Source organism: Gopherus flavomarginatus, chromosome 6, assembly GCF_025201925.1.
Source record: "Gopherus flavomarginatus isolate rGopFla2 chromosome 6, rGopFla2.mat.asm, whole genome shotgun sequence".
NCBI classification, from domain to species: domain Eukaryota; kingdom Metazoa; phylum Chordata; order Testudines; family Testudinidae; genus Gopherus; species Gopherus flavomarginatus.
In genome coordinates, this window is record NC_066622.1 from 33,181,700 (window position 1) to 33,206,213 (window position 24,514).

General features: G+C 52.9%; 1 protein-coding gene across 23 annotated transcripts in view; it reads right to left on the bottom strand.

Annotated features, from left to right (window-relative positions):
- Window positions 1-24,514, bottom strand: part of NRXN2 (neurexin 2) — a 340,672-nt gene that overhangs the window by 162,654 nt on the left and 153,504 nt on the right. For 19 of the 23 annotated variants that reach the window (XM_050958842.1, XM_050958853.1, XM_050958848.1 and 16 more), the window contains 3 exons: window positions 11,433-11,816; window positions 8,925-9,128; window positions 5,346-5,372 (listed from right to left, as the gene is read on the bottom strand). In XM_050958842.1, coding sequence (XP_050814799.1) covers window positions 5,346-5,372; window positions 8,925-9,128; window positions 11,433-11,816 — 615 coding nt within the window. The remainder of the gene's footprint in view (window positions 1-5,345; window positions 5,373-8,924; window positions 9,129-11,432; window positions 11,817-24,514) is intronic. The other 4 variants (XM_050958854.1, XM_050958846.1, XM_050958867.1 and 1 more) reach the window with 1 other exon arrangement.

Sequence of the window (24,514 nt, forward strand, 5' to 3'; positions counted from 1 at the left end):
TCCTGCTCTGCAGTTGCTACACTGGGATGATGCCTGTACCCTGGAGAGGTTGTGATAGCTGCTTGGGGGAAACTCTGACTCAGGCCCGGGAAAAGACAGCTCCCCAGGAAATTCAGGCCCAAACCTTACAGCCTCCAACCGCATGCACAGCCCTGAGCACACCCACACCCCACTACAACCCCCTCTGGGTGTAACCATACACACCCACACCCCACTACATCCCCCTCTGGGTGTAACCATACACACCCACAGCCCTGGGCACACCCACACCCCACTACAACCCCCTGCTGGGTGTAACCATACACACCCACACCCCACTACAACCCCCTGCTAGGTATAACCACACGAAGTCCTGAACACAACTACACCCCACTACACTCTACCACTAGGTGTGATTGCACACACAGCCCAGAGCACACCTACACTGCTCTATTCAGCTCTCCACCTTGCAAGTCTCTTTGTCTCCCATACAGGAACCACAAACTAACAATGAGAATTGCTACTGGAGAATGTGCGTGTGTGTGTATCACCACCTGCTGGTGAGCAAGTGAATCAGCAAGAGAACACGTGAAATGACAGATCCTCTTGAAATCCATCCCTGCATCTCCAAGGAAATGCCCCAGGTCAGAAATGGGGAACTGGTGACCCCTCAAACCACAGGTTAGGAAAAAAGTAATACCCATAGCCAATCCGAACCCACTATTCCCCCCTATTAGCATCTCATCTTCTCAGTCACTACCAGCTGGTAGGAGTGACCCAATAAACAGCCAGCTGCTAAGAGACCCCACTCTCCTGAATCACCCCCTCCTCATCCAGGTGTCCTTAGAGCAGGGTGGAAGCAGGGCTGAGAGCCCGTAAGTGGGTAATGAATCATTACCATTAGGCAACTAATTCATTGCATGGGAGGGTTAATGTCAGGTCACTGCACAGGATGTGGCTATTTAATAGTTATCACCATGCCTATTAATGACTGCACTGGAGTCTAATATACCCAGGTGGATGTGGGGACAGGAGGGACTGTATTGTAGTAGGGCCTACATTATTTGCATGCTTTCTAACCACCCCAGGTCTGTGCGGGAATGGTTTATTAATTATTATTAACTGTATGGGGGCTAATAAACACAGCTATATAGGAAGGACCTAAATTAGTATTCATAATTGCATGTGGTAGTGGATAATTAATCAATTGGCATATTAGTTGCATGGAGTATCAATCCCAGGTATATGGGGAAGGAAAGGGCTAATTATTTGTATTGCAGTAGGACCAACATTAATTGCAAGGCACCAACAACCCCAGGTCTCTGGGAGAATGGTTCATTAGTATTTTGCATATTATTAATTGCATGGGGGCTAATAATCCCCAGGTACATAGGGCAGGGGCTAACTAATTATGGTATTTCTACTTTGGGCCTAATGCAGGGATGGGCAACTTAAGGTAGCAGAGGCCCCATCAGCTCCTCTGGGAGGCCGGCGTAGTCCAGGAAAAAGTGGTCCCTACTGCTGCGAGAACATGTACCGGAGCAGTGGGTCCTGCAGTAACAGCCCTGTGCTGCACGGTGTTACCTTGAACATACCATTGTCTGCCCACCATTGCTCAGCTCCGCAATCTGTGGGAAGGCAGATGAGCTTGTGCCCCTGCCGAGAGACACATTTTCCTATTAGAAGGATATAGGCCTGCTGTAACTGGGGGCAGCAGCCTCTGGCCCTTCCTCCAGCAGGGGCCCGGGAGCAGCCTCCTGGTTGTGGGCTGGATACAGGCCCATCATGGCTACCAGTTATGCAACCCTGGCCTATGTTATTAATTGCAGGGACTCTAACAACTCTTGATCCATAGTGAGAGGAGGGACTAAATTATCAGCAGCTATCTGTATTGGAGTAGGACCTGTATTAATTGTATGGTTCTAACAATCCAAGTTCTCTAAGGAAGTGGTTTATTAATTATTATTTTGCACATTATTAATTGCACAGGGGTTCATACCCCCAGCTGTACAACAGTAGAGAGATGGGCTAATTATTATGTATTTGTATTGCAGAGGGACCTACGTTAATTGCATGGAGGCTAATCAGCCCAGGTTTACAGCGAGTATGGCTAATCTGTTATCGTTTATACTCTGAAGTGTGGTTAGGCCTAGACTGCCACCCTCCTGCCCACCTCACACTCCCAAGGTGCTGGGCACAGTGCATCAGCTATTGCGTTAGCAGGCTGACTCCGCCCTAAGTGCCATTAGCCCGGGTAAATCAGGCTTGCATAGGTGAGTTCTGCCACCTGGTGGGGAAACCCAGACACTGCCGCGCCTCCTCCAGCAATGGAGGCACCCTTTTGCTGGTTGGATTAAAGTACTCTGGGGAGGACAGAGTAGGGGGGAGGGGGGAGCTGTTCAACGGATCCTGACCTCCCACAGGTTCCCAAAGCAAAAGAGCCCCCTCCTCACCTGAGTTGGGGGTGGGGAGCCCAGTTGTATTTCCCCACCCCAGAGACCTCTCCTTCCCTGCTCTGGGGCCTACAACACACCTGGGGATGGGGATCCCCTCGCATCTGGGGATGGAGAGGCAGTGATTAGGGGTGGGGGGACCCAGTGAGGAAATACTCCTTCATCCCACCCCTAATCACTGCCCCTCCAATCCCTAGCCCCTTTCTACATATTGCAATCCGCATGTGTGTCCCCCACCATCCTCAGAGCCACGTCACCTCTTTCCTCACTCCCTTTCCACATATCATCCTCATCCCTACACCCCCTCCTTATATCCACTCCAAACCCTCACCCATGCATATTCCCCTCACCCTTCACCCACACACCTCTCTGCAGTAAGTCTCTGACCCATGGTGTAGGGACCTCCATCATCCTCCCCCACCACTGGCTGTCCTCTCAATTCTAGGGCTCAATTGGAGCTGGAACCCACCCACCAAACACCTGCGACTCTTTGTCAGGGTGAATCCTGGCTGGATTTCCCAGACCCGGGGTGGGGGGGGGGGAGTAGCAACTTAGCAAACTAGACCAAGGACTATATGGGAGACATAGAAATCTGTGTTGGGGCTGGGAGCCTGGACTCCTGGGTTCTCTCCCCAGCTCTGTCTCTGTGATCTTGGGGACTAGTCACTTCCCCTCTTTATGTCTCAGCTTCCCCTTCCGTGAGCTGATAGTAAATTCTTCACCTGCCTGGCACAAGGGTGAGTTGTGATTATGTGTTCTCTTCCCACCACATTAGGAACCCACATGCACAAGAGCTGGGGCTTATCCTCACCATGGGGCCCCACCCCTTTCTAGCCAATGAAATGCCATTGGCTCATCTACGCACCTGAGTCCAAGGGGTGGAGCTCCTCGCTGTCAGGAGATGCATCACACCTGGGGGCTGCATGTCACTGCTGGCACCAGTGCAGCTCTGAGCACACATGAGTGTAACCATGGCTGCCCCCCAGCCAGCGCATACACATGTAATCATGTGCCCTCCAGCCAGCGCATATACATATGTAACTGTATGCCCCCCAGTCAGCACACATAGGTATGTAACCGTGTGCCCCCCAGACAGCGTACTCACCCATGTAGCCGTGTGCCCCCCCGCCAGCGCACTCACCTGTATAACTGTATGCCCCCAGCCAGCGCACTCACACGTGTAACTGTGTGTCCTCCAGCCAGTGCATATAACCGTGTCTTCCAGCCACCGCATACACTTGTGTAACTGTGCCCCCAACCAGCACATACATGTGTAACCATGTGCCTCCCAGCCAGTGCATGCACACACGTGTAACTGTGCCTCCCAGCCAGTGCATACACGTGTAACTGTGTGCCCCCAGCCAGCGCACACAGGTGTAACTGTGTGCCCCCCAACCAGTGCGCACACACATGGAACTGTGTGCCCCTCAGTCAATGCACATGTACATGTAATGGTGTACTCCCCTGGCTGGAACACACCACAGTTGGCACACATGTGCCCCTCTGACCAGCATATGCATGTATGTAATGGTGTAACACAGACCCTGGCTAGCATACATGTATGTGTAATTGGTACCTACCCCGACAGTCTGTGTGGTACAGTGTTCCCCCCACTGGCATGCATACATGCATTTCGATCTGTTCCCTGGCCAGTGTGTATATCAGTGTCCCCCTGCTGTGTGTGTGTGTATGTGTGTGTGCACACTGCCCTCTGCTGGAAGGAGTAAGACCTACTCTCCTCAGTGTGTGTGCATTGCCATCTACGTAAGTGAATGAGACCTGCTGCATAGGGGTGTGGTGGTTTGTGGTTGTGTGAATCTCTTTGTTTATGTGTGGTAAGTGTGAAAGTTTGTGTATTTGTGTGTGTAGCTGATTGTGTGTGTCTGGGGCAGACTGTGGCGTGGCTGGGTGAGTCTATGTAACCAGGTGAGGCTTGTGCATGTGGTGTGTGTTGTGGGCACAGAAAGGACCAAGGTGCTGTGGTGCCCTGCACCTATCATCCCAAAGCAAGGTGTCAGTCACTTACCACCAGGGCTTTGCCACTCGCCTGTGGGGACACGGGGGAGGGTGTTTAATTTGCCCCTATCCCAGATTTGCTGAGCAGCTCCATGCTGGGCAGGGCAAGAACCATGAACTAGAGACTCCCCCTCAGTTGCTTGCAATAGGAGGGCTTATGACACCCCATAGTGTGTTTCTGAATCCAGCCTGCAGGGGCAGTGGTGCAAACAGGCTGCAGGGAGGAGGGTAGTGTGTCAACAATGCCTGACGGGCCAAGGCATGGAGGGGGGAAATAGCAGGTCCTGACTTCTTGGGGTGTTCCAGGTCCAGGTGGGGATGGGGTGCAGAGCAATTCCTAGCCAACCCTCCCAACCTATATGAGGCTCTGTAAGCATCAAACATGCAGTAGGGGTATAAAGCTCAGACATGCACATACAGGGCAGGCGCAGTTAGTCTGAGGAAAGGGGAAACTGAGGCAAGGAGCAGTGAAGTGACTCATTTTAAGGTGATGCACTAAAATGGGCAGCACTGGGGACAGAACCTAGGAGCCCTGACTCCCAGTCTGCTGCTCTAACCACCAGCCCTTACTGCTCTCCCTGAGCCAGGATAGAACTCAGGAGTTCTGACTCAGCCCTTCTGCACTAACCCCTATACCCGCTCCCTTCACAGAGTTGAAAACCTCCCAGCCCACACATGCTAACTGCTAGACATCATTGCCCTTCCAGAGCCAGGAATAGAACCCAGGAATCCCAGCTCCTCCACCTCTTCTGTGCAGCATCATAGCAAATCAGCTACAGTCATACAGCGCCTGTCACCTTTCCATTAGGATTGACCCCCAAAATTCACCCGGTTCATTTAACGAGCAGGAGAGAGAGAACATGAAATAAAAACCCCAAAGGTAAAGAAGTGACTTACTGGGGTTACAGCCTATCCTGACACAGTCTGAGACGGGGGCCAGGGTGATGGGGGGGTAAGGGGGAGAGAGAAGAGAACGCAACAGTTTTACATCCTTCAAAGTTACTTCTGCAAACAACCATCCAATTCACAGCCCACCATCCGGGGACAGACGTGGGTCAAGGTGGCCATTTGGAGCCCAGGGGAACGGAAACCTCTCACACTGAGGAAGGGGACCCCAAATTTGGTAGAAACTGGTCCCTTAAAAGTATCCCACTTACAGCCCCAGACTACCTTCCTGGACGGTGGTGGGGCTGCATCATTTCTTGTTGCATATGATAACTGGACTGTGTCTATACAGCACCTGGTGCAACCAGGATGGGAGCTCACAGGCACTTCTGCTATTCAAGTCATAAGCAGTTGTTCTAATGATGCAGCAGGGCTCCATTGTGCCAGGTGCTGGACAGACACCAAACAAAAAGCCAGTTCCTGCTCCTAAAGAGCTTCCAATCTCCAGCCTTAGCTACACACACAAGTTGTCCTGCTTGAGCTTCCTCAGTCTAAAGCAGAACAGTTCTGCCTAATGTGGACATGGTTGTACCAATATAAAAGTGCACAGCTATTCCTGTAGGGGCAGGGAATAAGCTTTTCTGATATGAGATTTTTTCCGCGTGGGGAAATTCCCCGGCAGAGCTTGGCAAGCGGAGTAATTATCCCACAATAAAATCACTTTTAATCCAGGACACACTGTCCATACTGGGAGTTAATAATTAACAATTAATAACCATTCTGCGGTAGCTATGCTGGGAAATTTTCCCATGTGGACAGGTCCTAAGGCGCCTTTATCCTGGTATAACTGCGTCCCCATTTGAAGAGACTGTAGGCCTGAATTAGTTTGTTAAAGGGAATTGGCCTGAGCTGGTTTATAAAGGAAACTGGGAAGCAGATTGGCACTATTGCGGGGGCAATGAGGAGTGGGATGAGAAAGCTGACCAAAAACAGGGTCACGGAAAGGTCCTGGTTTACTGGGTTTCTAATTGGGTTTGTCAAATTGGTTTTGGATGCAGCTTTCCAGTCCCAGCTCAAGGTAGGATGTTGGGCCAGTTAAGCTTGGGAATCTGAGCCAGGACCTGGGCTGGGACCCAATTCCTCAGCTCAGTCTGAAGCCCATCTACAAGGACTGGGCTGACATGTTTAAACCAGTTTAGTAGGAACTGGTTTGGACAGTGGATTAGCCCAAAACCACTTTAGAAAGTGGATTAATTTGAAACCAGTTTAGAAAGTGGATTGGCCAGATCTGTGACAGGCATGGTCTAGGCTGAAGTTTCTCTTTTTTGGGGGAGAGGAAAGGTTTATACCCTTTAATGGGGTTTGCAGTCAATTCTCCCCACCTCAAGGGGCTCATTCTCCTCCCTCCACTTTGTTGGGATAATCCTACCCCTCTGACAAATGGCCACCTTGCAAACACCAGCCGTGCAGCGGGCAATGTGGGGGATGGACCCCCCCTTCTTCCTCCCCCACCCTGGCACCCCAAACAGTGCCACAAGGAAGATGAAAACAAGTGGGGTTAACCTCTGCTGAGCAGCCTCATGCTCAGAAGTATGGGGAGCACCTCCTCTCCCCTTCACTCCCCCAACCAGGGTCCCCCTGCACCCAGCATGGATTAGGGGGCCAAGCTTGGGTTGCTCCTGCTTGCTACCATCTCCATCATCCTTGGGCAGTCCTGGAACTTGCAGAGATCAGGGAACATGAGACCCAGCACCAATGCATTCTGTGAGAGGGGCAGCACTGAAGAATACGGGGTGCTGGAGGGAATGAAGGTGCTGGGGGGGGTCTATGGAGGGTGGCTGGAATTTGGGGGGTTACTTAGCAAATGCAGCTCAGGATGGGCTCTTACTCCCCTCTCTGGGGTTCCCCAGTCCCCCACTCTGGCCCCTAGGACACCGTTCCTTGCAGCGGCAGGCACATTATGGCATCCTCTACGTTATCTGGGAGACCCTATATCACAGCTCCTCTGGAACTGGGGGAACAAATTAAAGGGACATGGGGAGCACCATGGAGATTCTAGCATGTTGATTGCACCTCATGAGTAGGTGATGTGGTCGGGGGGGGACCCAGAGATTCTGGAGTGTCAATCATGACCCCATGGATGGGGGGTCATATACAGCTTCTGGGGTGCCACCAATGCCCACAAATCTGGGGGAGGGGCATTATGTGAAGCTGGGGGTGCTGTACAGCACAGGGGCATCCCTTGGGTCCATATGGAGGGTATCAGTGTCCCACTATAGAGGTGCCACACACCCCAAGATAGCCAGAAGGGAAGAGGTTAAGGGAGTCGTGGGGTGCAGTGTGCCACCCCAGATCTGCCCTCCGTGACCTAGAAGGTTGCGGGGAGCTCTTGCCATTCCCTGATCTCTGCGGTGGACAGGAGGTTCTGGGTTCCCTGGGGAGAAAGGAAAGGGGGCCCCATTCCCACAAGCTACACGGCTGGGTCTGACGCACGTCGTCAACCGCAACAGAACAGTGGGGAGCAAACAGGCACGGGACCAAAGAGCCAATGGGGGAGCTCATGGGGGTGGCAAATGAGTGGAAAGAAGTAACTGCATGGGGAGAGAGGGACGAAGGAGGGAGCGAAAGGGAGTAATCTCATGGGGGATGGGAAGATGAGGGTAGGTGTGGCAGGGGGAAGGAGGTGTGGGGTTTAGGAGTGCAGTGTGTCCACAGGCAGTTGCGCTGAGGTGGTTGGGATGCAAGAGAGCTGTGGGTTTGGTTGGGGTGGCGGGCTGTGGACCTTCAGGATTTTGGGGTGGAGTAAGAGAGTTGTGGAGATGGGGTGGAGGTCTGGGGATGGGTTTGGGGAGTTGTGGAAATTGGGTGCGGGTCTGTGGGTCTGCAGAGGTCTGAGGGTGGGGCTTGGGGGTTATGGAGATAAGGCTGGGGGTCTGAGGATGTGGGCATGTGATTTGGGGGGTTGTGGAGATAGGGTGGGGGTCTGTGGCTCTGCAGAGGTTTGGGGAGGTTGCGATGAAGGATGTGGAGGTGGGGTTTGGGGGCTTGTGGATGGGCAGAGTTTGGGGGAATTGGGGGGATGAGAGAGTGGGGTAAGGGTTGTGTGGTTTGGTCCCGGCTGCTGCTTGCTGGGCTGGCAGAGTCTGCGCCGATGAAGGGTTAAAAACAGCGAGCTAGAAATCACTCCGAACCCTGCCAGGCCTTTAGAAAGATGGGGGGCTCTTCCCCCTCAGGCCCACCAACTCCTGCCAGCCAATGGGGTGCCAGCAAGTTGAAGGGCCCCTCTCGCCCCATTGGCCAGGTGCAGTGCAGAAAGCGGGTCCCATGTTGGACAGAGAGCCGCCCTCTGGCACCAACAAGACCAAACTGGGTGCAAAAGTGAATCCTCCTGGAAAAGGGGGTGTCATTCTAAAGACCAGATGGGCGCAGAAGGGCTCCAAAGCAGGGGCTGACCCCTCAGCACAGGTGCCCCCTAGGGTCACCTCTTCCCTGGGGACACTTGGAACCAGCTGCCAAGAGGGAGGGGGTGACCCCCAGGGAGCTGGTTAGCCCCCTCAGCACTGGGGCAACCCCAGGCGGTGGGGCGGTTACCTAGGTTGATGGTAAGCTTCATCTGCCCGCCATCAAGCTCGAGGCGCAGGGTGTCGGCTGACTCTTTGGAGGTGGTGGCCAGCATGAAGCCATAGGCACGCTGGGACATGAACCGCAGGGACACGTCCTCGGCCTCTGTGTGCATCACCCCTGGCAGCATGATCTTCATGTACATGCTGCCATCGTAACTCAGCACCGTGGCCTCTGAGGGGTAGGGGGTAATGAGGGGTGGGGGTGCACGGGGAATGGGGGTTGAGATGGGGGTAGGAGAGAGATGGTAAAAAAAGAACAGGAGAGAGAGAGAGAGACAGAACATGTGTTAGGTTCTGCCTTACACCACAATACCCAGCGAGCCCATCCTCCCAATCCCAACCTCCTCCAGCCCCCCACGGAGAACCCAGGAGTCCTGACTCCCAGCCTCCCTGCTCTAACCACTAAACATCACTTCCCTCCCACAGCTAGGCATGGAACCTTGGAGTCCTGATTAGAGCTGGGCAAAGGTTTTGGGGCAAATAGTTTATTAACCCCAAAACGCAGCTTTGGTCAATCTCAAACTCAGAGAAAACAAATGTAGGGGCTGGGCTCATAGTGGAACTTTGGTACCATTCACAAAACTGCAGCTGGAGGCAGAGGGGATGACTTTTGGCCAAGTGGTTAGAGCACTCACCTGGGTTGGGGGAACCCCCTGTGGAGCAGCGACCTAACTGCAGGTCTTCCCACTCCAGGTGAGTGCCCCAATACCTAGCTACAGGCTATTCTGGGGTGGGTCTCTCCCCATCTGGCCTGTTGGACCTGTGCCACTTTGTATAAATTGTGCATTCATTGGTACAGGGACTGCATCCCAGGTGAATGTGCTGACCACGGGGCTAAAAGTTATAAGGGAGGCACCCCCTACACTCCTCCTTCAGCCGTTCTAGGAGTCCAGCCCTTTAAAGATGTCCCTAAACAGCCCATTGCATTCACCCCAGACAGACTTATTGTTGACTTTTAGATTGGCTGAAAATTCCAGGAAAGTTCCAATTCCCTTCGATCCAAACTCACTTCTTTCCCTGATTTTTCAGAGCTGCCAGTGAGCTGAGGAATCAGCGTTTCACCAATTCTGTCCTGATGCCAGGGCCCATCTGTCTCACTAAGAGGCACCCAGTGGCACCATGTTTCCCATGACTGACCCTAACACAGAAATCCCACCTGCAGTTGGGGCGGATAGCCTCCTGCATTCCTTCCTCACCACTTCCATGCCCCCTCACCTCTCCCATACCCTGACCAGGTACCCAGTGCCCCCCATACCCTCTAACCTCTCCCACTCCCTGCCCTGGTACCCAGTGCCCCCCATGCCCCTCTAACCTCTCCCACTCCCTGTCCTGGTACCCAGTGCCCCCCATGCTCCTCTAACCTTTCCCACACCCTGTCCTGGTACCCAGTGCCCCCCATGCTCCTCTAACCTCTCCCACTCCCTGCCCTGGTACCCAGTGCCCCCCATGCCCCTCTAACCTCTCCCACTCCCTGTCCTGGTACCCAGTGCCCCCTATACCCTCTAACCTCTCCCACTCCCTGTCCTGGTACCCAGTGCCCCCCTTGCCCCTCTAACCTCTCCTACTCCCTGTCCTGGTACCCAGTGCCCCCCATGCCCCTCTAACCTCTCCCACTCCCTGTCCTGGTACCCAGTGCCCCCTATACCCTCTAACCTCTCCCATTCCCTGTCCTGGTACCCAGTGCCCCCCTTGCCCCTCTAACCTCTCCCACTCCCTGTCCTGGTACCTAGTGCCCCCCATGCCCCTCTAACCTCTCTCACTCCCTGCCCTGGTACCCAATGCCCCCACAGCCTCCTCACCATTCCCACGTCCTGGCCAGGTACCCAGTGCCCCCCATGCTCCTCTAACCTCTCCCACATCCTGCCCTGGTACCCAGTGCTACCATAGACTCCTCACCATTCCCACACCCTGCCCAGGTACCCTATGCCCCCATAGCCTCCTCACCATTCCCACACCCTGGCCAGGTACCCAGTGCCACCCATGCACCTCTAACCTCTCCCATATCCTGCCCTGGTACTCAGTGCTACCATAGCCTCCTCATCATTCCCATGACCTGGCCAGGTACCCAGTGCCCCCATAGCCTCCTCACCATTCCCACACCCTGGCCAGGTACCCAGTGCCACCCATGCACCTCTAACCTCTCCCATATCCTGCCCTGGTACTCAGTGCTACCATAGCCTCCTCATCATTCCCATGACCTGGCCAGGTACCCAGTGCCCCCATAGCCTCCTCACCATTCCCACACCCTGGCCAGGTACCCAGTGCCACCCATGCACCTCTAACCTCTCCCATATCCTGCCCTGGTACTCAGTGCTACCATAGCCTCCTCATCATTCCCATGACCTGGCCAGGTACCCAGTGCCCCCATAGCCTCCTCACCATTCCCACACCCTGGCCAGGTACCTGGTACCCCCCATAGCCCCCTCACCTCTCCCACACCATGCCCAGGTACCCAGTGCCCCCATGACCCCCTCACCTCTCTCGCATACTCTGCCCAGGTAGCCAGTGCCAAGGCAGTCACAGACGAAGCGGTTCCAGCCCTCACGGCAGACCCCCCCATTGCGGCAGGGTGCACTGCTGCACTGCTTGAGGGTCTCCCGGGAGCAGAAGCTGGAGACGCCGGGCACGCTTTGCACCTCGGCCAGGCGCCGCACGTCCCGGCTCTTGCCGTCGATGAAGAGATCCCGCACGCAGCCGACATAGCCATAGTTGAGGAAGGCAGTCCACACCTCAGGGGGTAGGATCAAGTCCAGCCGATTCTCAGGAAGGCCCCCCAGGTACATCTCACTGTCCAGGTCCAGGATCTCACTCTCCCCACTGGCCAGGAATGGTATGCTGCGGCTATTCACTGAGATGGAGCCTGTGGTGGGGAGCCGGGCACCACAGGCCATTACTGGGCTGCATGGGCAGCAGGCACCACACCAGCAAGGCCCGGTGGGAGGGGAAGGTGGTGCGCACAGAGAGATCCCCACACACATGCACACAATACTAACAGGAGTCAGGTTAAACCTTGTTGTTCTGGGTTGGGTGTAGTTGCTGCCCTTCATTTAAGGTAGTTGTAAGAAGCCATTAAACTCCTTTATGGCAGCAGGCATTAGGGATTATGTATATTATGTATGTACCATGAGAATGACTAGCACCTAATCTCGCTTCAGCTGGCTGCCTGAAAGGGTCAAGAAAGTTTTTTTTTCCCCCTGACATCTTGTAATGTGTGGCTTTTTTTCACCTTTCTCTGAAGCATCAGCCAGAGGTGGAGACAGTCGCCTAGGGAGAGCCAATGCTATCAGGTGGTGCAGATAATCCTCTGTTTTAGTTGCCTGGCTGGTGGGTCTTGCTGACATGCTCAGAGACTAACTGATCACCATATGTGGGGTTAGAAAGGAATTTCCCCGAGGTCAGATATGCAGGAAAAGACGGTTACTTACCTTTGTAACTGTTGTTCTTCGAGATGTGTTGCTCATATCCATTCCAGTTAGGTGTGTGCGCCGCGCGTGCACATTCGTCGGAAAACTTTTACCCTAGCAACTCGGTGGGCCGGCAGGTCGCCCCCTAGAGTGGCGCCATCATGGCGCTTGATATATATCCCTGCCGGCCCACCCGCTCCTCAGTTCCTTCTTGCCGGCTACTCCGACAGTGGGGAAGGAGGGCGGGTGTGGAATGGATATGAGCAACACATCTCGAAGAACAACAGTTACAAAGGTAAGTAACCGTCTTTTCTTCTTCGAGTGATTGCTCATATCCATTCCAGTTAGGTGAATCCCAAGCCTTATGTAGGCGGTGGGGTCGGAGTGAAATGTGGCAGAATGAAAACTGCTGAGCCAGAGGCTACAGCATCTCCTGACTGTTGAACCAGGGCATACTGCGAAGCAAAGGTATGGACCGAGGACCAATGGAGCTGCGCGACAGATCTCGTGGGTAGGAACACGAGCCAGCAAGGCGGCAGATGAAGCCTGAGCCCTGGTAAACTGCACGATGATGTGGCTTGGGGAAAATATGAGCCAAATCATAACAAGTTCGGAAGTCTGCCATCACCCGAGATGTGATCCTCTGAGAGGAAAACAAGCAAGCCCTCCCTTTGGCCCGCTACCGTGACAGAGCTGGGGCACCTTACGAAATGGTTCTGGCAGCGCAATATAAATGCGAGCACTCCACAGATGTCCAAGGAGTGCAATGGTTGTGCCCATTGCGTTGAGCTGTGGGTAACATGAAAGGCCGAAACCACCTTAGGGAGGAAAGCCGGGTGCGGTCATAACTGCACCTTGTCTTTGTGAAACCTAGTGTACGGCGGAACCCTCGTAAGAGCTCTGAGCTCGGAGACCCGTCTGGCCGATGTAACAGCTACGAGGAAAGTTTGTCGTCCAAGACGGGTATATCAGAGGGCCAGTCGTGAACGGCTCGACTGGGGGAGACATAAGTCTGATTAAAACTAGGTTGAGGTCCCAGGTTGGGGCTGGCGGCGCACCCGAGGGTGCAAGCTCTCCAAGCCCTTGAGGGATCTCGAACCCATAGAGCATGAGAACACGGAACGTCCACCTTAGCCTGGCTGGAAGGTAGAGATGGTTGCTGAGTGTATCCTCAGCGATGATACCGCCAGGACCTGCCGCTGAAGGCCAGAGGTAGGCCAAATAGAGGGGGTCGAGACCTCAGCAGGAGCAAGATCGAGCGTATTGCAGCTGTAGAAGAAACGCTTCCACCTGGCCCGGTACGTTGACCAGGTGGAAGGCTTCCTGTCACCCCGGCTCAGTTACGCAGCGGCCACACCGTGAGGCGAAGAGGCTGCAGGTCCGAGTGACGAAGCCTGTCGTTGCCCTGAGTGATGAGGTCTGGGTGGGGTGGCAGGGTAATTGGGTCTGTTATTGACAGGCCGAGCAACGTGGTATATCAGTGCTGCCTGGACCACTCTGGAGTGATCATGATGATGCGCGCTCTGCCCCTGCGGAGTTTGAGCAGGACCTAATGAACCAGTGGGAACAGTGGGAAGGCATAATGGAGTTGGCCTTTCCACGGCATCAGGAATGCGCCCAAGACCGATCCTGAGGAGAGACCTTGGAAGGAGCAGAACATCTGGCATTTTCTGCTCTCTCGGTGAGCGAACAGGTCTATGTGAGGAAACATCTCCGCTTCTGGACAGCAGAACGCCTCACATGGGGCAGAGTGATCACTCGTAAGACAGGAAAGACCTGCTGAGTCCAAGCGCCAAGACGTTCCGAACGCCTGGGAGAAAGGACGTCACCAGCTCCATCGAGTAGGCCATGCAAAAGTCCCGGAAATGGATGGCCTCCTGACAAAAAAGGGGGGGAGGACCATGTCCCTCCCTGGATACTTATGAAGCACATGGCCGCTGTGTTGGCTGTAAACACCGAGATACAACGGCCTCGCAGCTGCCGCTGGAACCCCTGGTACGCCAGGCGGACTACTCTCATTTTTGGGGCATTGATGTGGAATGCCAGCTCCCGAGAAGACCAAAGGCCTTAAGCTCGGAGGTGACCGTGAGCACTTGAGCAGAGAGATGATGCGTCCGTCGTCAGGGGCAGTGAGGGCTGGGGCGGAGGAAACCGCCTCCCTGCCCACACCAGGGAGGGAGTTAGCCACCACTCTAGGGAGCCTAAGGTGCTCGAGGGAACGGTGACTACCATGACCATTGGCTCCCTGTCCGGGTGGTACGCCGAGGTGAGTCGGACTTGGAAAGGACGGAGGCGGAGCTTGGCATGTTTGGTTACCAACTTGCGGGCAACCATGGACCCAGGAGACTGAGACAAGTACGAGCCGAGGTCGTTGGGAAAGCCTGCAGACCTCAGATGATTGTTGCCATCGCCTAAAACCGCAGTTGTGATAAGCAGGCTCCGGCTAGGTAGGAGACCAAGATAGCTCCTAGGAAGTCCAACCTCTGCGTGGGAACCAGAGTGGATTGCTCTATAGTAATCATCAGGCCTCGACCTGTGAATAAGACCGTGACGATGCCCACGCGCTGAGTGGTTTGTGTCTCAGAGTCTCCTCGGATAAGCGAATCGTCCAGATACGGAAAAACGCATATCCGACATCAGCGAAGGTAGGCGGCGACTATGGCCGTAAACCAGAAGTACTGACAGTCAGCTAGAACGCGGAGGTATCTCCTGTGCGGAGGGAAGATGGCGTAGCGAAAGTACGCGTCCTTCATATCCAGGGCGGCATAGTAGCCCCCAGGAGGCAAGGATGGAATAATGGTTCCCAGGGATACCGTGCAGAACTTCAACCTTATCCTAAACCGGTTGAGTCCATGCAGGACTAGGAAGGTCTGAGACCTGCGTTCGAGTGGGGAACTAGGGCATAACGGGAGTAAAACCCCTTGCCCCTTTCGTCCATCGGCGTCTGCACCTCTTGTACGAGGAATTGCTCGTGAGAGGGGTCCCTGAACGGGGACAGGGCTGGAATAAATTAGAGGTGGTATCTATGCTCCACCGTGCGCAGGATCTAGCGATCTGAAATTAACTAGGGCCACGCCAGGAGAAAGCGGGATTGGGATCCCGGTCTGTGACTGGTACACCGCCCTCAGGCGCACCTTGGAAGGTTCGTCTGCGACCGCCTTGGCCTCGCCGTTTGCCAAAGTCCTGTCTCTGGCTAGGCACAGAGTATGGCGGGTGGGGGCAGAAAGGCCTGCGTTTGGTCGCTGGCAAATGCATGCTGAGAGAGCGCATTAGGACCCTATCGTCCATTAGGCTTGGCAGCCTGGGGCTGTCTTTGCCGCGAAAGGCCTTTACCACAAAGGGTAAATCCTGAATGGCATACTGCAGCTCTGGCCGGAGGTTTAAAACCTGGAGCCATGAGATGCACCTCATGGCGACACCAAAGGCCAGAGTCCTGGCTGCAGAGTCTGCTGCATCGAACGAGGCCTGGAGGGATGCTCTGGGTACCTTTTTCTTTTCCCCCGTCCTCCAAGACGGCAGCGAACTCTTGGCCGGTTTCGGGGCTGGCGCCCGCTGGCCATCATATCAGAATCGTGGTCCTGAGCATAAGATCTGCGCATGTGGGATGACACGCATGCGTGTCCGGATGGCCATGGAGGTACTAAAAGAAGGCACAGGCAGAGTCTCTGACTCTATCGGACCTTGCCCAACTCGGCACCGGGAACCGGCACCGGGATGCGTACCGGTACCTGGAACGAGATCCAGACCCGCAACCAGAATGGTGCCTGGAGGTCGACCGAGATCTCGAGGCTCGGGGAGAGGCTACAGGAGTCAAGGTACCTGTCGCTGTGCCGGGAGTCGGAACGGTGCCGATAGCGGGTCGGCGAATGGGATACCGACCGGTGCAGCGAGTGCGACTAGTACCGATGAGGAAAACAGCACCGGGACTGCAAGTGGTGTCGGGCGTGCCGACAGGATCTGGAGTGTCTGCGGGACCGTGATCATGAACGGTGCCGCTCTGCTGTGCTGACAGAGGATGGTCACATGAAGAGACTGTATCACCCGCACCGGCGGTGCCGGGGTCAGGCAGCATCGACTCTGTCATGGCAATGAGATCCCTCGCCGTTGGTAATGCCTCCAGCATGGAGGGAACAGCAGGCTCAACCACAGTGCATACTGGGGAGCTGTCAGGCACCGGATTCGAAGGCCCTCATGGGACCGGGATCGACGGTACCGAGGTCGTCAGAGCTTCGGTGGGCGTCGGTGCCGGGCGATCCGAGTTAGATGAGCTGTGTGGCTGCGGTGCCGTCGGCACGGAAGCAGCAGGAGCAATAAGCTCAACCACGGCGCGCGCCGGGGAGCCGTCAGGCACCGGATTCCACGGCCCTTGTGGGACTGGAATCGACGGTGCCGACGTTGTCGGTGCCTCAGAGGTGTCCGTGCCGGGCAATCCGACTTAGACGAGCTGGCTGCGGCGCCGTTGGCACGGAAGCAGCAGGAGCAGTAGCTCAACCACGGCGCGTGCCGGGGAGCCGTCAGGCACCGGATTCTACGGCCTTTATGGGACCGGGATCGACGGTGCCGACGTCGTCGGTGTCGCAGCAAGTGTCGGTGCGGGGCGATCCGACTGAGACGAGCTCTCTGGCTGCGGTGCCGTTGGCACGGAAGCAGCAGGAGCAATAGCTCAACCACGGCGCGTGCCGGGGAGCCGTCAGGCACCGGATTCTACGGCCCTTGTGGGACCGGGATCGACGGTGCCGACGTCGTCGGTGCCGCAGCAGGTGCTGGTGCCAGGCGATCCGACTAGACGAGCTCTCTGGCTGCGGTGCCGTTGGCACGGAAGCAGCAGGAGCAGAAGCTCAACCACGGCGCGTGCCGGGGAGCCATCAGGCACCGGATTCTACGGCCCTTGTGGGACCGGGATCGACGGTGCCGACGTCGTCGGTGCCGCAGCAGGTGTTGGTGCCAGGCGATCCGACTTAGACGAGCTCTCTGGCTGCGGTGCCGATGGCACGGAAGCAGCAGGAGCAGTAGCTCAACCACGGCGCATGCCGGGGAGCCGTCAGGCACCGGATTCTACGGCCCTTGTGCGACCGGGATCGACGGTGCCGACGTCGTTGGTGCCTCAGCAGGTGTCGGTGCCGGGCGATCCGACTTAGACGAGCTCTCTGGCTGCGGTGCAGTCGGCACGGAAGCAGCAGGAGCAGTAAGCTCTACCACGGCGCGTGCTGGGGAGCTGTTAGGCACCGGATTCAATGGCCCTGGGGGACTGGAATCGATGGTGCCGATGTCATCGGTGCCTCTGCAGGTGTCGGTGCCGGGCCATCCGACTTAGGCGAGCTCTCTGGCTGCGATGCAGGTGGCACGGAAGCAGCAGGAGCAGGGGGCTCTACCACGGCGTGTGCCGGGGAGCCGTCAGGCACCAGCAGGAATTGTAGGCTCTCTCAACCTCGGAGGAAGGGAGCGGTGCCGAGTCGACTTCGGTGCCGGCGACGGCCGGTGCCGAAAGGCCTTGGCAGTACCGGCGGAGTCCGGTGCCGAGGAGGCGCTTCTGCCAGCCACTTGATCATCGCTCGGCGCCCAAGGTGGAGGGGTAAGTGAAAGTCCCGCTCCTTTTTGTTCTCGGCTTAAAAGCCTTGCAAATGGGGTACTTAGCTGTCAAGTGATTCCCTGAGGCACTTCAAACAGGAGTCGTGTGGATCTCCCTTCGGCATCGGCTTCTGGCAGGCCGAGCCCATTTTAAAACCCGGTGAGCCGTGCATGGGCTCCGGCACCGGGTTCATGGAAGGGGCTACTTCCTGAACCCCGCTAACAATTATCAATCTAACTATGTTAGCAGAGAAAAAACGTATAACTATACAAATATATATATAAAGGAATTATAACTGTATAACTATATACGAGAACTACGAGTAGCTAGGGAAGTGGAGGTCAGCTAAGCCGCGCTCCACTGTTCCAACGACCGACACGGGCGGTAAGAAGGAACTGAGGAGCGGGTGGGCCGGCAGGGATATATATCAAGCGCCATGATGGCGCCACTCTAGGGGGCGACCTGCCGGCCCACCGAGTTGCTAGGGTAAAAGTTTTCCGACGAATGTGCACGCGCGGCGCACACACCTAACTGGAATGGATATGAGCAATCACTCGAAGAAGAACTTTGGAGGGGGGGGTTCACCCTCCTCTATAGCATGGGTCATGGGTCACCTGCTGGGATCACCTGAGCTTCTCATCTAGTCAATTCCCTGCCACTGCTGGGACTTCAGGCATTGGTGTCCTCTCAGCCTCTCCTGTTCTCTGTCTGAGGCTCACAACAGATTAGTATCCTGAGGACTGAAATGCTTTGGTTTAACTGAAGTCACTTGGCTCAACAGAGGGGTATTTGAGTGGAATTTAATAGCTGCAGCTATCAAGAGGTCAGACTGATTGTTCTAATGGTCTCTTCTGGCTTTAAACTCTAAGGAACAAGCAGCTGAAATGAGTGGTCTCTATCCCAAACATAGGCAGAGTCACTGCCCAAAACAAAGACAAATGCAAAGCACACGTGGGTGGAGGGGTTTCACTGGCTGTTGCTTTGTGGAGGTGTGTGTGTGGAGGCAGAAAAACCAGAAGACTGGAGAGAAGGCAGCAAGCACTGCAAATGGGACCTGAGAAGAAGCCAAGACAGAGAACTTTTGCGCCAAGTGCTGGCTAGAAAGGGGATTGGAGCTGCGAGCAAAGAAACTGTCTCCTGTTGCTGGATTCCTGCCTTGCTCAGAGAAACAGGACTTTGTACATTCCTTGAAAATAAACAGGATTGCATCATAGATACCTGACTCCACCACCAATTCCTCCTACTAACTGGAACAACTAGGTGTGTACTGAATTTTTAGTTAATTTCTCAGGTCAAAAAGGGGTAACACTGGTATCAGGGGCAGGATCCAGTTTCCAAGAAGAGAAACTGTGAGCTGGTCTTTCTTTTGAACCAAGATGGAACAAATGATGGAGGTGCTCACAGAATTCAAAGCTGGCCAAAAGGATTTAAAACAAAGATCTAAAACAAGTGCTGGAGACTTTTTAAAAGGAATTAAAACAAGATCTAAAACAAGTGCAGGAGGCATTACAAAAAGAATTAAAGCAGCATCTGGAGGTTTCCCAGAAAGGGCTGGGAGACGACTTGTAGGCGAACAGGAAATCTTTGTTGAGGCAACAGTTACAAAGCGCTCGGCCAGACTGGGAAGCCCAGCTGCAACACTCCCAGACTGGAATGGCCAGATGGATTAATGAGGTGACCAGCAACTTGACTGCCACAGACTAGAAAGTTTTCCATTAAATAAGTGAGGCCAGGGAAGCTTTAGCCAACTTGCTAACAGAATGAGCTGCAGCAAGGACTTAGGGAGCTGAGAAATCACCTTGAGAAGGAAATCAAAAGGGCATGGGCCACAGTGGAAATCAGAGGCTGGATGTGGAACTGGGCCAGTCAGTAGACTTGGGTAAGACCAGACATTTACAAGGATTTTCTACCTTGTTTGTAACCCCCAGAGAATCATATAGAAGAGATTGGATTGTCTCAGCTCAATACTGCAAAACCCCACAGTGATGGAATGGGAATGTTCTGTAAATATTTTGTATGAATACTGTGCATGCCTCTGTTTCCCCTGTAGGCTGCATTGTCACCTAGGGGTGAAAAAGGGCTTTTACTCTCAGGCAGGCTGCCAGACAGATGTGGCTGATGTCTAGCTGTCTCGAGTTTGAGGCCCATGTCATTAGAGAGTTTGTGAAGACAACAGCAAAGCCAACCCCCAGGATATTTGCTACCTACCAACTAACAACCATGGATGGTCCACTCTCAGCAAGAAGTCAGCCGCATTTGACCAGTTTAGCCAACAATGGACTGAAGAGGAGGCAGGTGGGACTGGCTCAGGAACTTGGACACAGGGGGACAGAGTGGGACCAAGAGGGGAGGACACACCACTTGATGGGGCCCTGGGCTAACCCAAATGGAGCATGCTGTAACTTTCTTTTCTCTATGCTAACCAAGGACTTTCTATGCTGTGTAATAACGTTGGCCAAGAGTCACTGCGGATGCTGAAGGTGTGAGTGCATTGCTCCCTTTGGGTGTACAAGTATCTCTGAGGTGTCCAGCTCAGGTGGACTCACTGAAGGGAGCTCACGGTGTAAAGCAGGGGTGGTGAAGGCTCTGAGATTTGGTCAAAGGAGGCAGTGAAGCCAAGTGGTTTACCCTGGTAAAAAAGTGAGACCCTGTGGGGGAGTCTGGCACACTGAAGGGTTCCTACCAGAGACAGTTCCAGAGTTGTTCAGAACACCAGACCTGTGGATCCATGATACCCACTCACTATCTTTGATGGAAAAACTTACTGCCCGGCTTATTTGGCTCAGTTCAACATCATACGAATGGCTGAGATGGACAAAAACAGGGAAGGAGGCTGAGGGGCTCTAGCAGCCAGCCTGAGTGGCCCAGTTCTGATAGTGCTACAGAACTTAGACCCAGAAAACAAACTGAGTTGTCCAGATCTGATACAATCCCTTGATATGTGGCCTGAATCATAGAAGATTAGGGTTGGAAGAGACCTCAGGAGGCCATCTAGTCCAACCCCGTGCTCAAAGCAGGACCAACCCCCAATTAAATCATCCCAAACAGGGCTTTGTCAAGCTGGGCCTTAAACACCTCTAAGGATGGAAATTCCACCACTGAAGCCAGCCATCATTCTGAGACGTCCAAGTAGGGTTGCCAACTGTCCCTTATTACAAGGGACATCCCTTATTTTTTTCACCTCTGTACAATAAGATTGGGAGTTGCTGAGTGCTGCAAAAAGCAGCAAGAAATACCCCCATGAATGTAAGTGACTGCTACTTATTTTTTATTATTATTATTAATAATTAATGATAATATTGGGAGGATGCTAAGAAAACATTCCCTTATTTTTTAAATGCAATGCGTCCCAGGCACAGCCAAGAGTTAGTTCATGTCTACATTACCACTTATGTCAGCAAAACTTATGTTGCTCCAGGGTATGAAAAAAACACCCCCCAGCGACATAAGTTTTGCCAGCGTAAGTGGTAGTGTGCACAGTGCCATGTCGGTGGGAGAGTTTCTCCCGCTGACACAGATACCATCACTTGTTGAGGTGGTTTTATTATGTCGATGGTAGAGCTCTCTCCTTCCGACATAGAGCGGCTACATAAGCCATCTTATACCAGTGCAGCTGCATTGGTACAGCTGTGCCACTGTAAGCTCACTAGTGGAGAAAGAGCCTTGGAGCAAGAAAGAGGATACCACACCTCAATTGTCAAAGGTCCTGAAAAGATTCATGTTCCTGGCATATCTAGATACTGAAAAGGACTTCCAAGATAAATTGGGAACAGATCGATTTGCAGATGCTCAGCTGAACTTGGACTTGCAGATCAAGATCAGTCAAAAGAGGCCAAAGATTGTCCGAGAGACTGTGGAATTTACAACAGAACTTGAATCTTTCCTTGCAGCAGCTCACCAAAATAGGAAGCAACTGCTTGCCTAGTGAGGAAGATGGAAGCTGATCACCGGGAGCCCTGCAAGTACAGCTGTGTCTAATAAACATGGTGGAAAAAGGGATTCTTATCTGGTTCATGATGTTTTGGAATGATCAGGAAAAGTGATAAATTCACTTTGTAAAACAAGAGAAATTGGCAATAACATAAAAATTAAGGGAAGCAGTTCAGTTAAATGTTTGCACTGTGAAAAATCTGGCTATTAAAAAAAGCGGGCCAGGACAAAGCATCATCGATGCCTAGTGAAAGTTCCTCACCCACTTTGGTAAACGGGGAGACACCATGCTGGAGGGGCAAAGCCTGGGGGTACAAGGATCAGCCCCAAATGCACTGAGGTGACCAACACTGGCACAAACATAATAGTTATTAGATCAGACATGCTAAAACGGCTAGGAAGAGGAGATCTAAATCTGATCTGCCTCATTAGTCCCAAATGGCAGGATGAGGGGTGTTGAACATTCACCTGTCTGAAAATTAGGTTTCAGAGTTGGACTTCTTGAATTTGAGTAAAAAGTCTGGATAGACAAGATAGTGGATGAGCTAATCATCAGTCTGGATTTTTTTATGGCTAATAACTGTGTAATAAATGCCAGGAAAAGTGTCAGTCTGTGGAAATTCCCTTTAAATACTTGGCTCAGGTGAGACAGATGATTTGTAGTCAATTAGTTTGCAGTGAATGAGTCATCCTGCCCCTAGGGGGAGAAACCATTATAACAGTTACATGCTGTGGTAGCTTTCCAGCAAAGAAAGATGGGGAGTAGCTAAAACCTGTTTTGAGACCCAGGGTCTCAGGAGAATCTTAGCTGCTAAGGCTCTTGTGGAGCTGAATTAGGAATGGAGGTCTGTTCCTCTGCTACATGTTTCTGACAAGCAGTAAATAATAATAAAGGGAACCACAGCGGCAAAATGTGAAGAGAGGTTTCTTACCTATAACTAGAGGTTCTTTGAGATGTGTGGTCCCAATCTGTATTCCATAGGGACCATCACTTAAAGAACCAGTGGATCTAGTAATTGCTGGTATAGAAGAAAACTACTGGGGATGGGGGGAAAGTGAGCTCCCAGAGTTTCTATTAGACTTGTTCCAGTGCAGTGCCATACATTTAAATGAAAAGCAGCAGAACAGTCTGAGAGACTTTCTGGCTAGGAATCAGGAGTTTTTCTCCTCATCCAACAAAGATACAGACTGTACTGCACTAATCCAGCACAAGATTGAAACGGGGGAAAATGACCTGCTAAACAGCCATCTCACTGGCTACCAGTAACAAAGAGGGGAGAAATGTGGAAGACATAACTGAGCTTTTAACATTCCTTGGGTTTCACTCACAGTGCTGATTAAGAAAAAAGATGACAGCACCTGATTGTGTGTGGCCTATAGAAAACTAAATGAAGTCACTTTAAAGGATTCTTATCAACTACCATGAACAGATGATACTCTGGGTGGCGCGGCAGGTTCAATCTGATTTTCCACACTAAATCTTAAAAGTGGGTATTGGCAAGTGGCAGAGGATCTAAAGGACAGGGAAAAGACAGATTTCACCACAGGACAAGGCCGGTGGCAATTAAAAGGGATGGCTGTCAGCTTATGCAGTGCACCAACCACATTTGAGAGGCTAATGGAGAGGGAGTGACACGGCATGTCTCTCTCAGCCTGTCTGTTACACCTAGATGATATCCTAGTGCATGCTAAAACTTTTGAACAGGAACTGATACATCTACAAATGGTCTGCGGTAAGCTGAAGGATACCAATCTGAAATGGAACCCAAAGAAATATGAGCTGTTTCAAAAAAAAAGTAATCTCTCTTGGGCACACAATCAGGGAGGAGGGAATTTTCACTGACAAACAGAAAATTGAGGCTGTGCAGAACTGGCAAACTTCCCAGACACTCACAGATGTGCAGAGTTTTGTCAGATTCTGCTCCTATTATAGAAGGTTTATTTGTGGGTTTGCCAATATTGCAAAAATGCTGCATAGGTTGGAAAAGAAAGGGAAACCATTTCAGTGGTCTGCAGAGCATTTTCAGAGTTCAAACAGGCTCTTGTGACTACTCCTATCTTGGACTGCCTGTGATTCAAAAGACCTTTCATATTAACACAAATACTAGTGCTTACAGATCTGGGGCAGTATCGACACAAGAACATAAAGGACTTGAGAGCATGATTGCTTATTACTGCAAAAGTTTACGTTCTCCGGAGTGAAATTACTGCACCACTCAAAAGGAACTCCTGGCTGTGGCTGAAAGGAAATGGGGCAGGGAAAGAAAAGCTCCAAGAAGATTTGGATGGAAGTAAAATTGTTTTGTGTTGGTTACGTGAAATATCCTGACAGAAAGACACTGTAACTATGTAAAAAGGGTGTCATCAGGATGAGAGAAAACTTGTTCACCTTAGCCTCCAATGATAGAACAAGAAGAAATGGGCTTAAACTGCAGCAAGGGAGATTTAGGTTGGACATTAGGAAAAACTTCCTAACTGTCAGGGTGGTTAAATACTGGAATAAATTGCCTAGGGAGGTTGTGGAATCTCCATCTCTGGAGATATTTAAGAGTAGGTTAGATAAATGTCTATCAGGGATGGTCTAGACAGTATTTGGTCCTGCCATGAGGGCAGGGGACTGGACTCGACCTCTCGAGGTCCCTTCTAGTCCTAGAG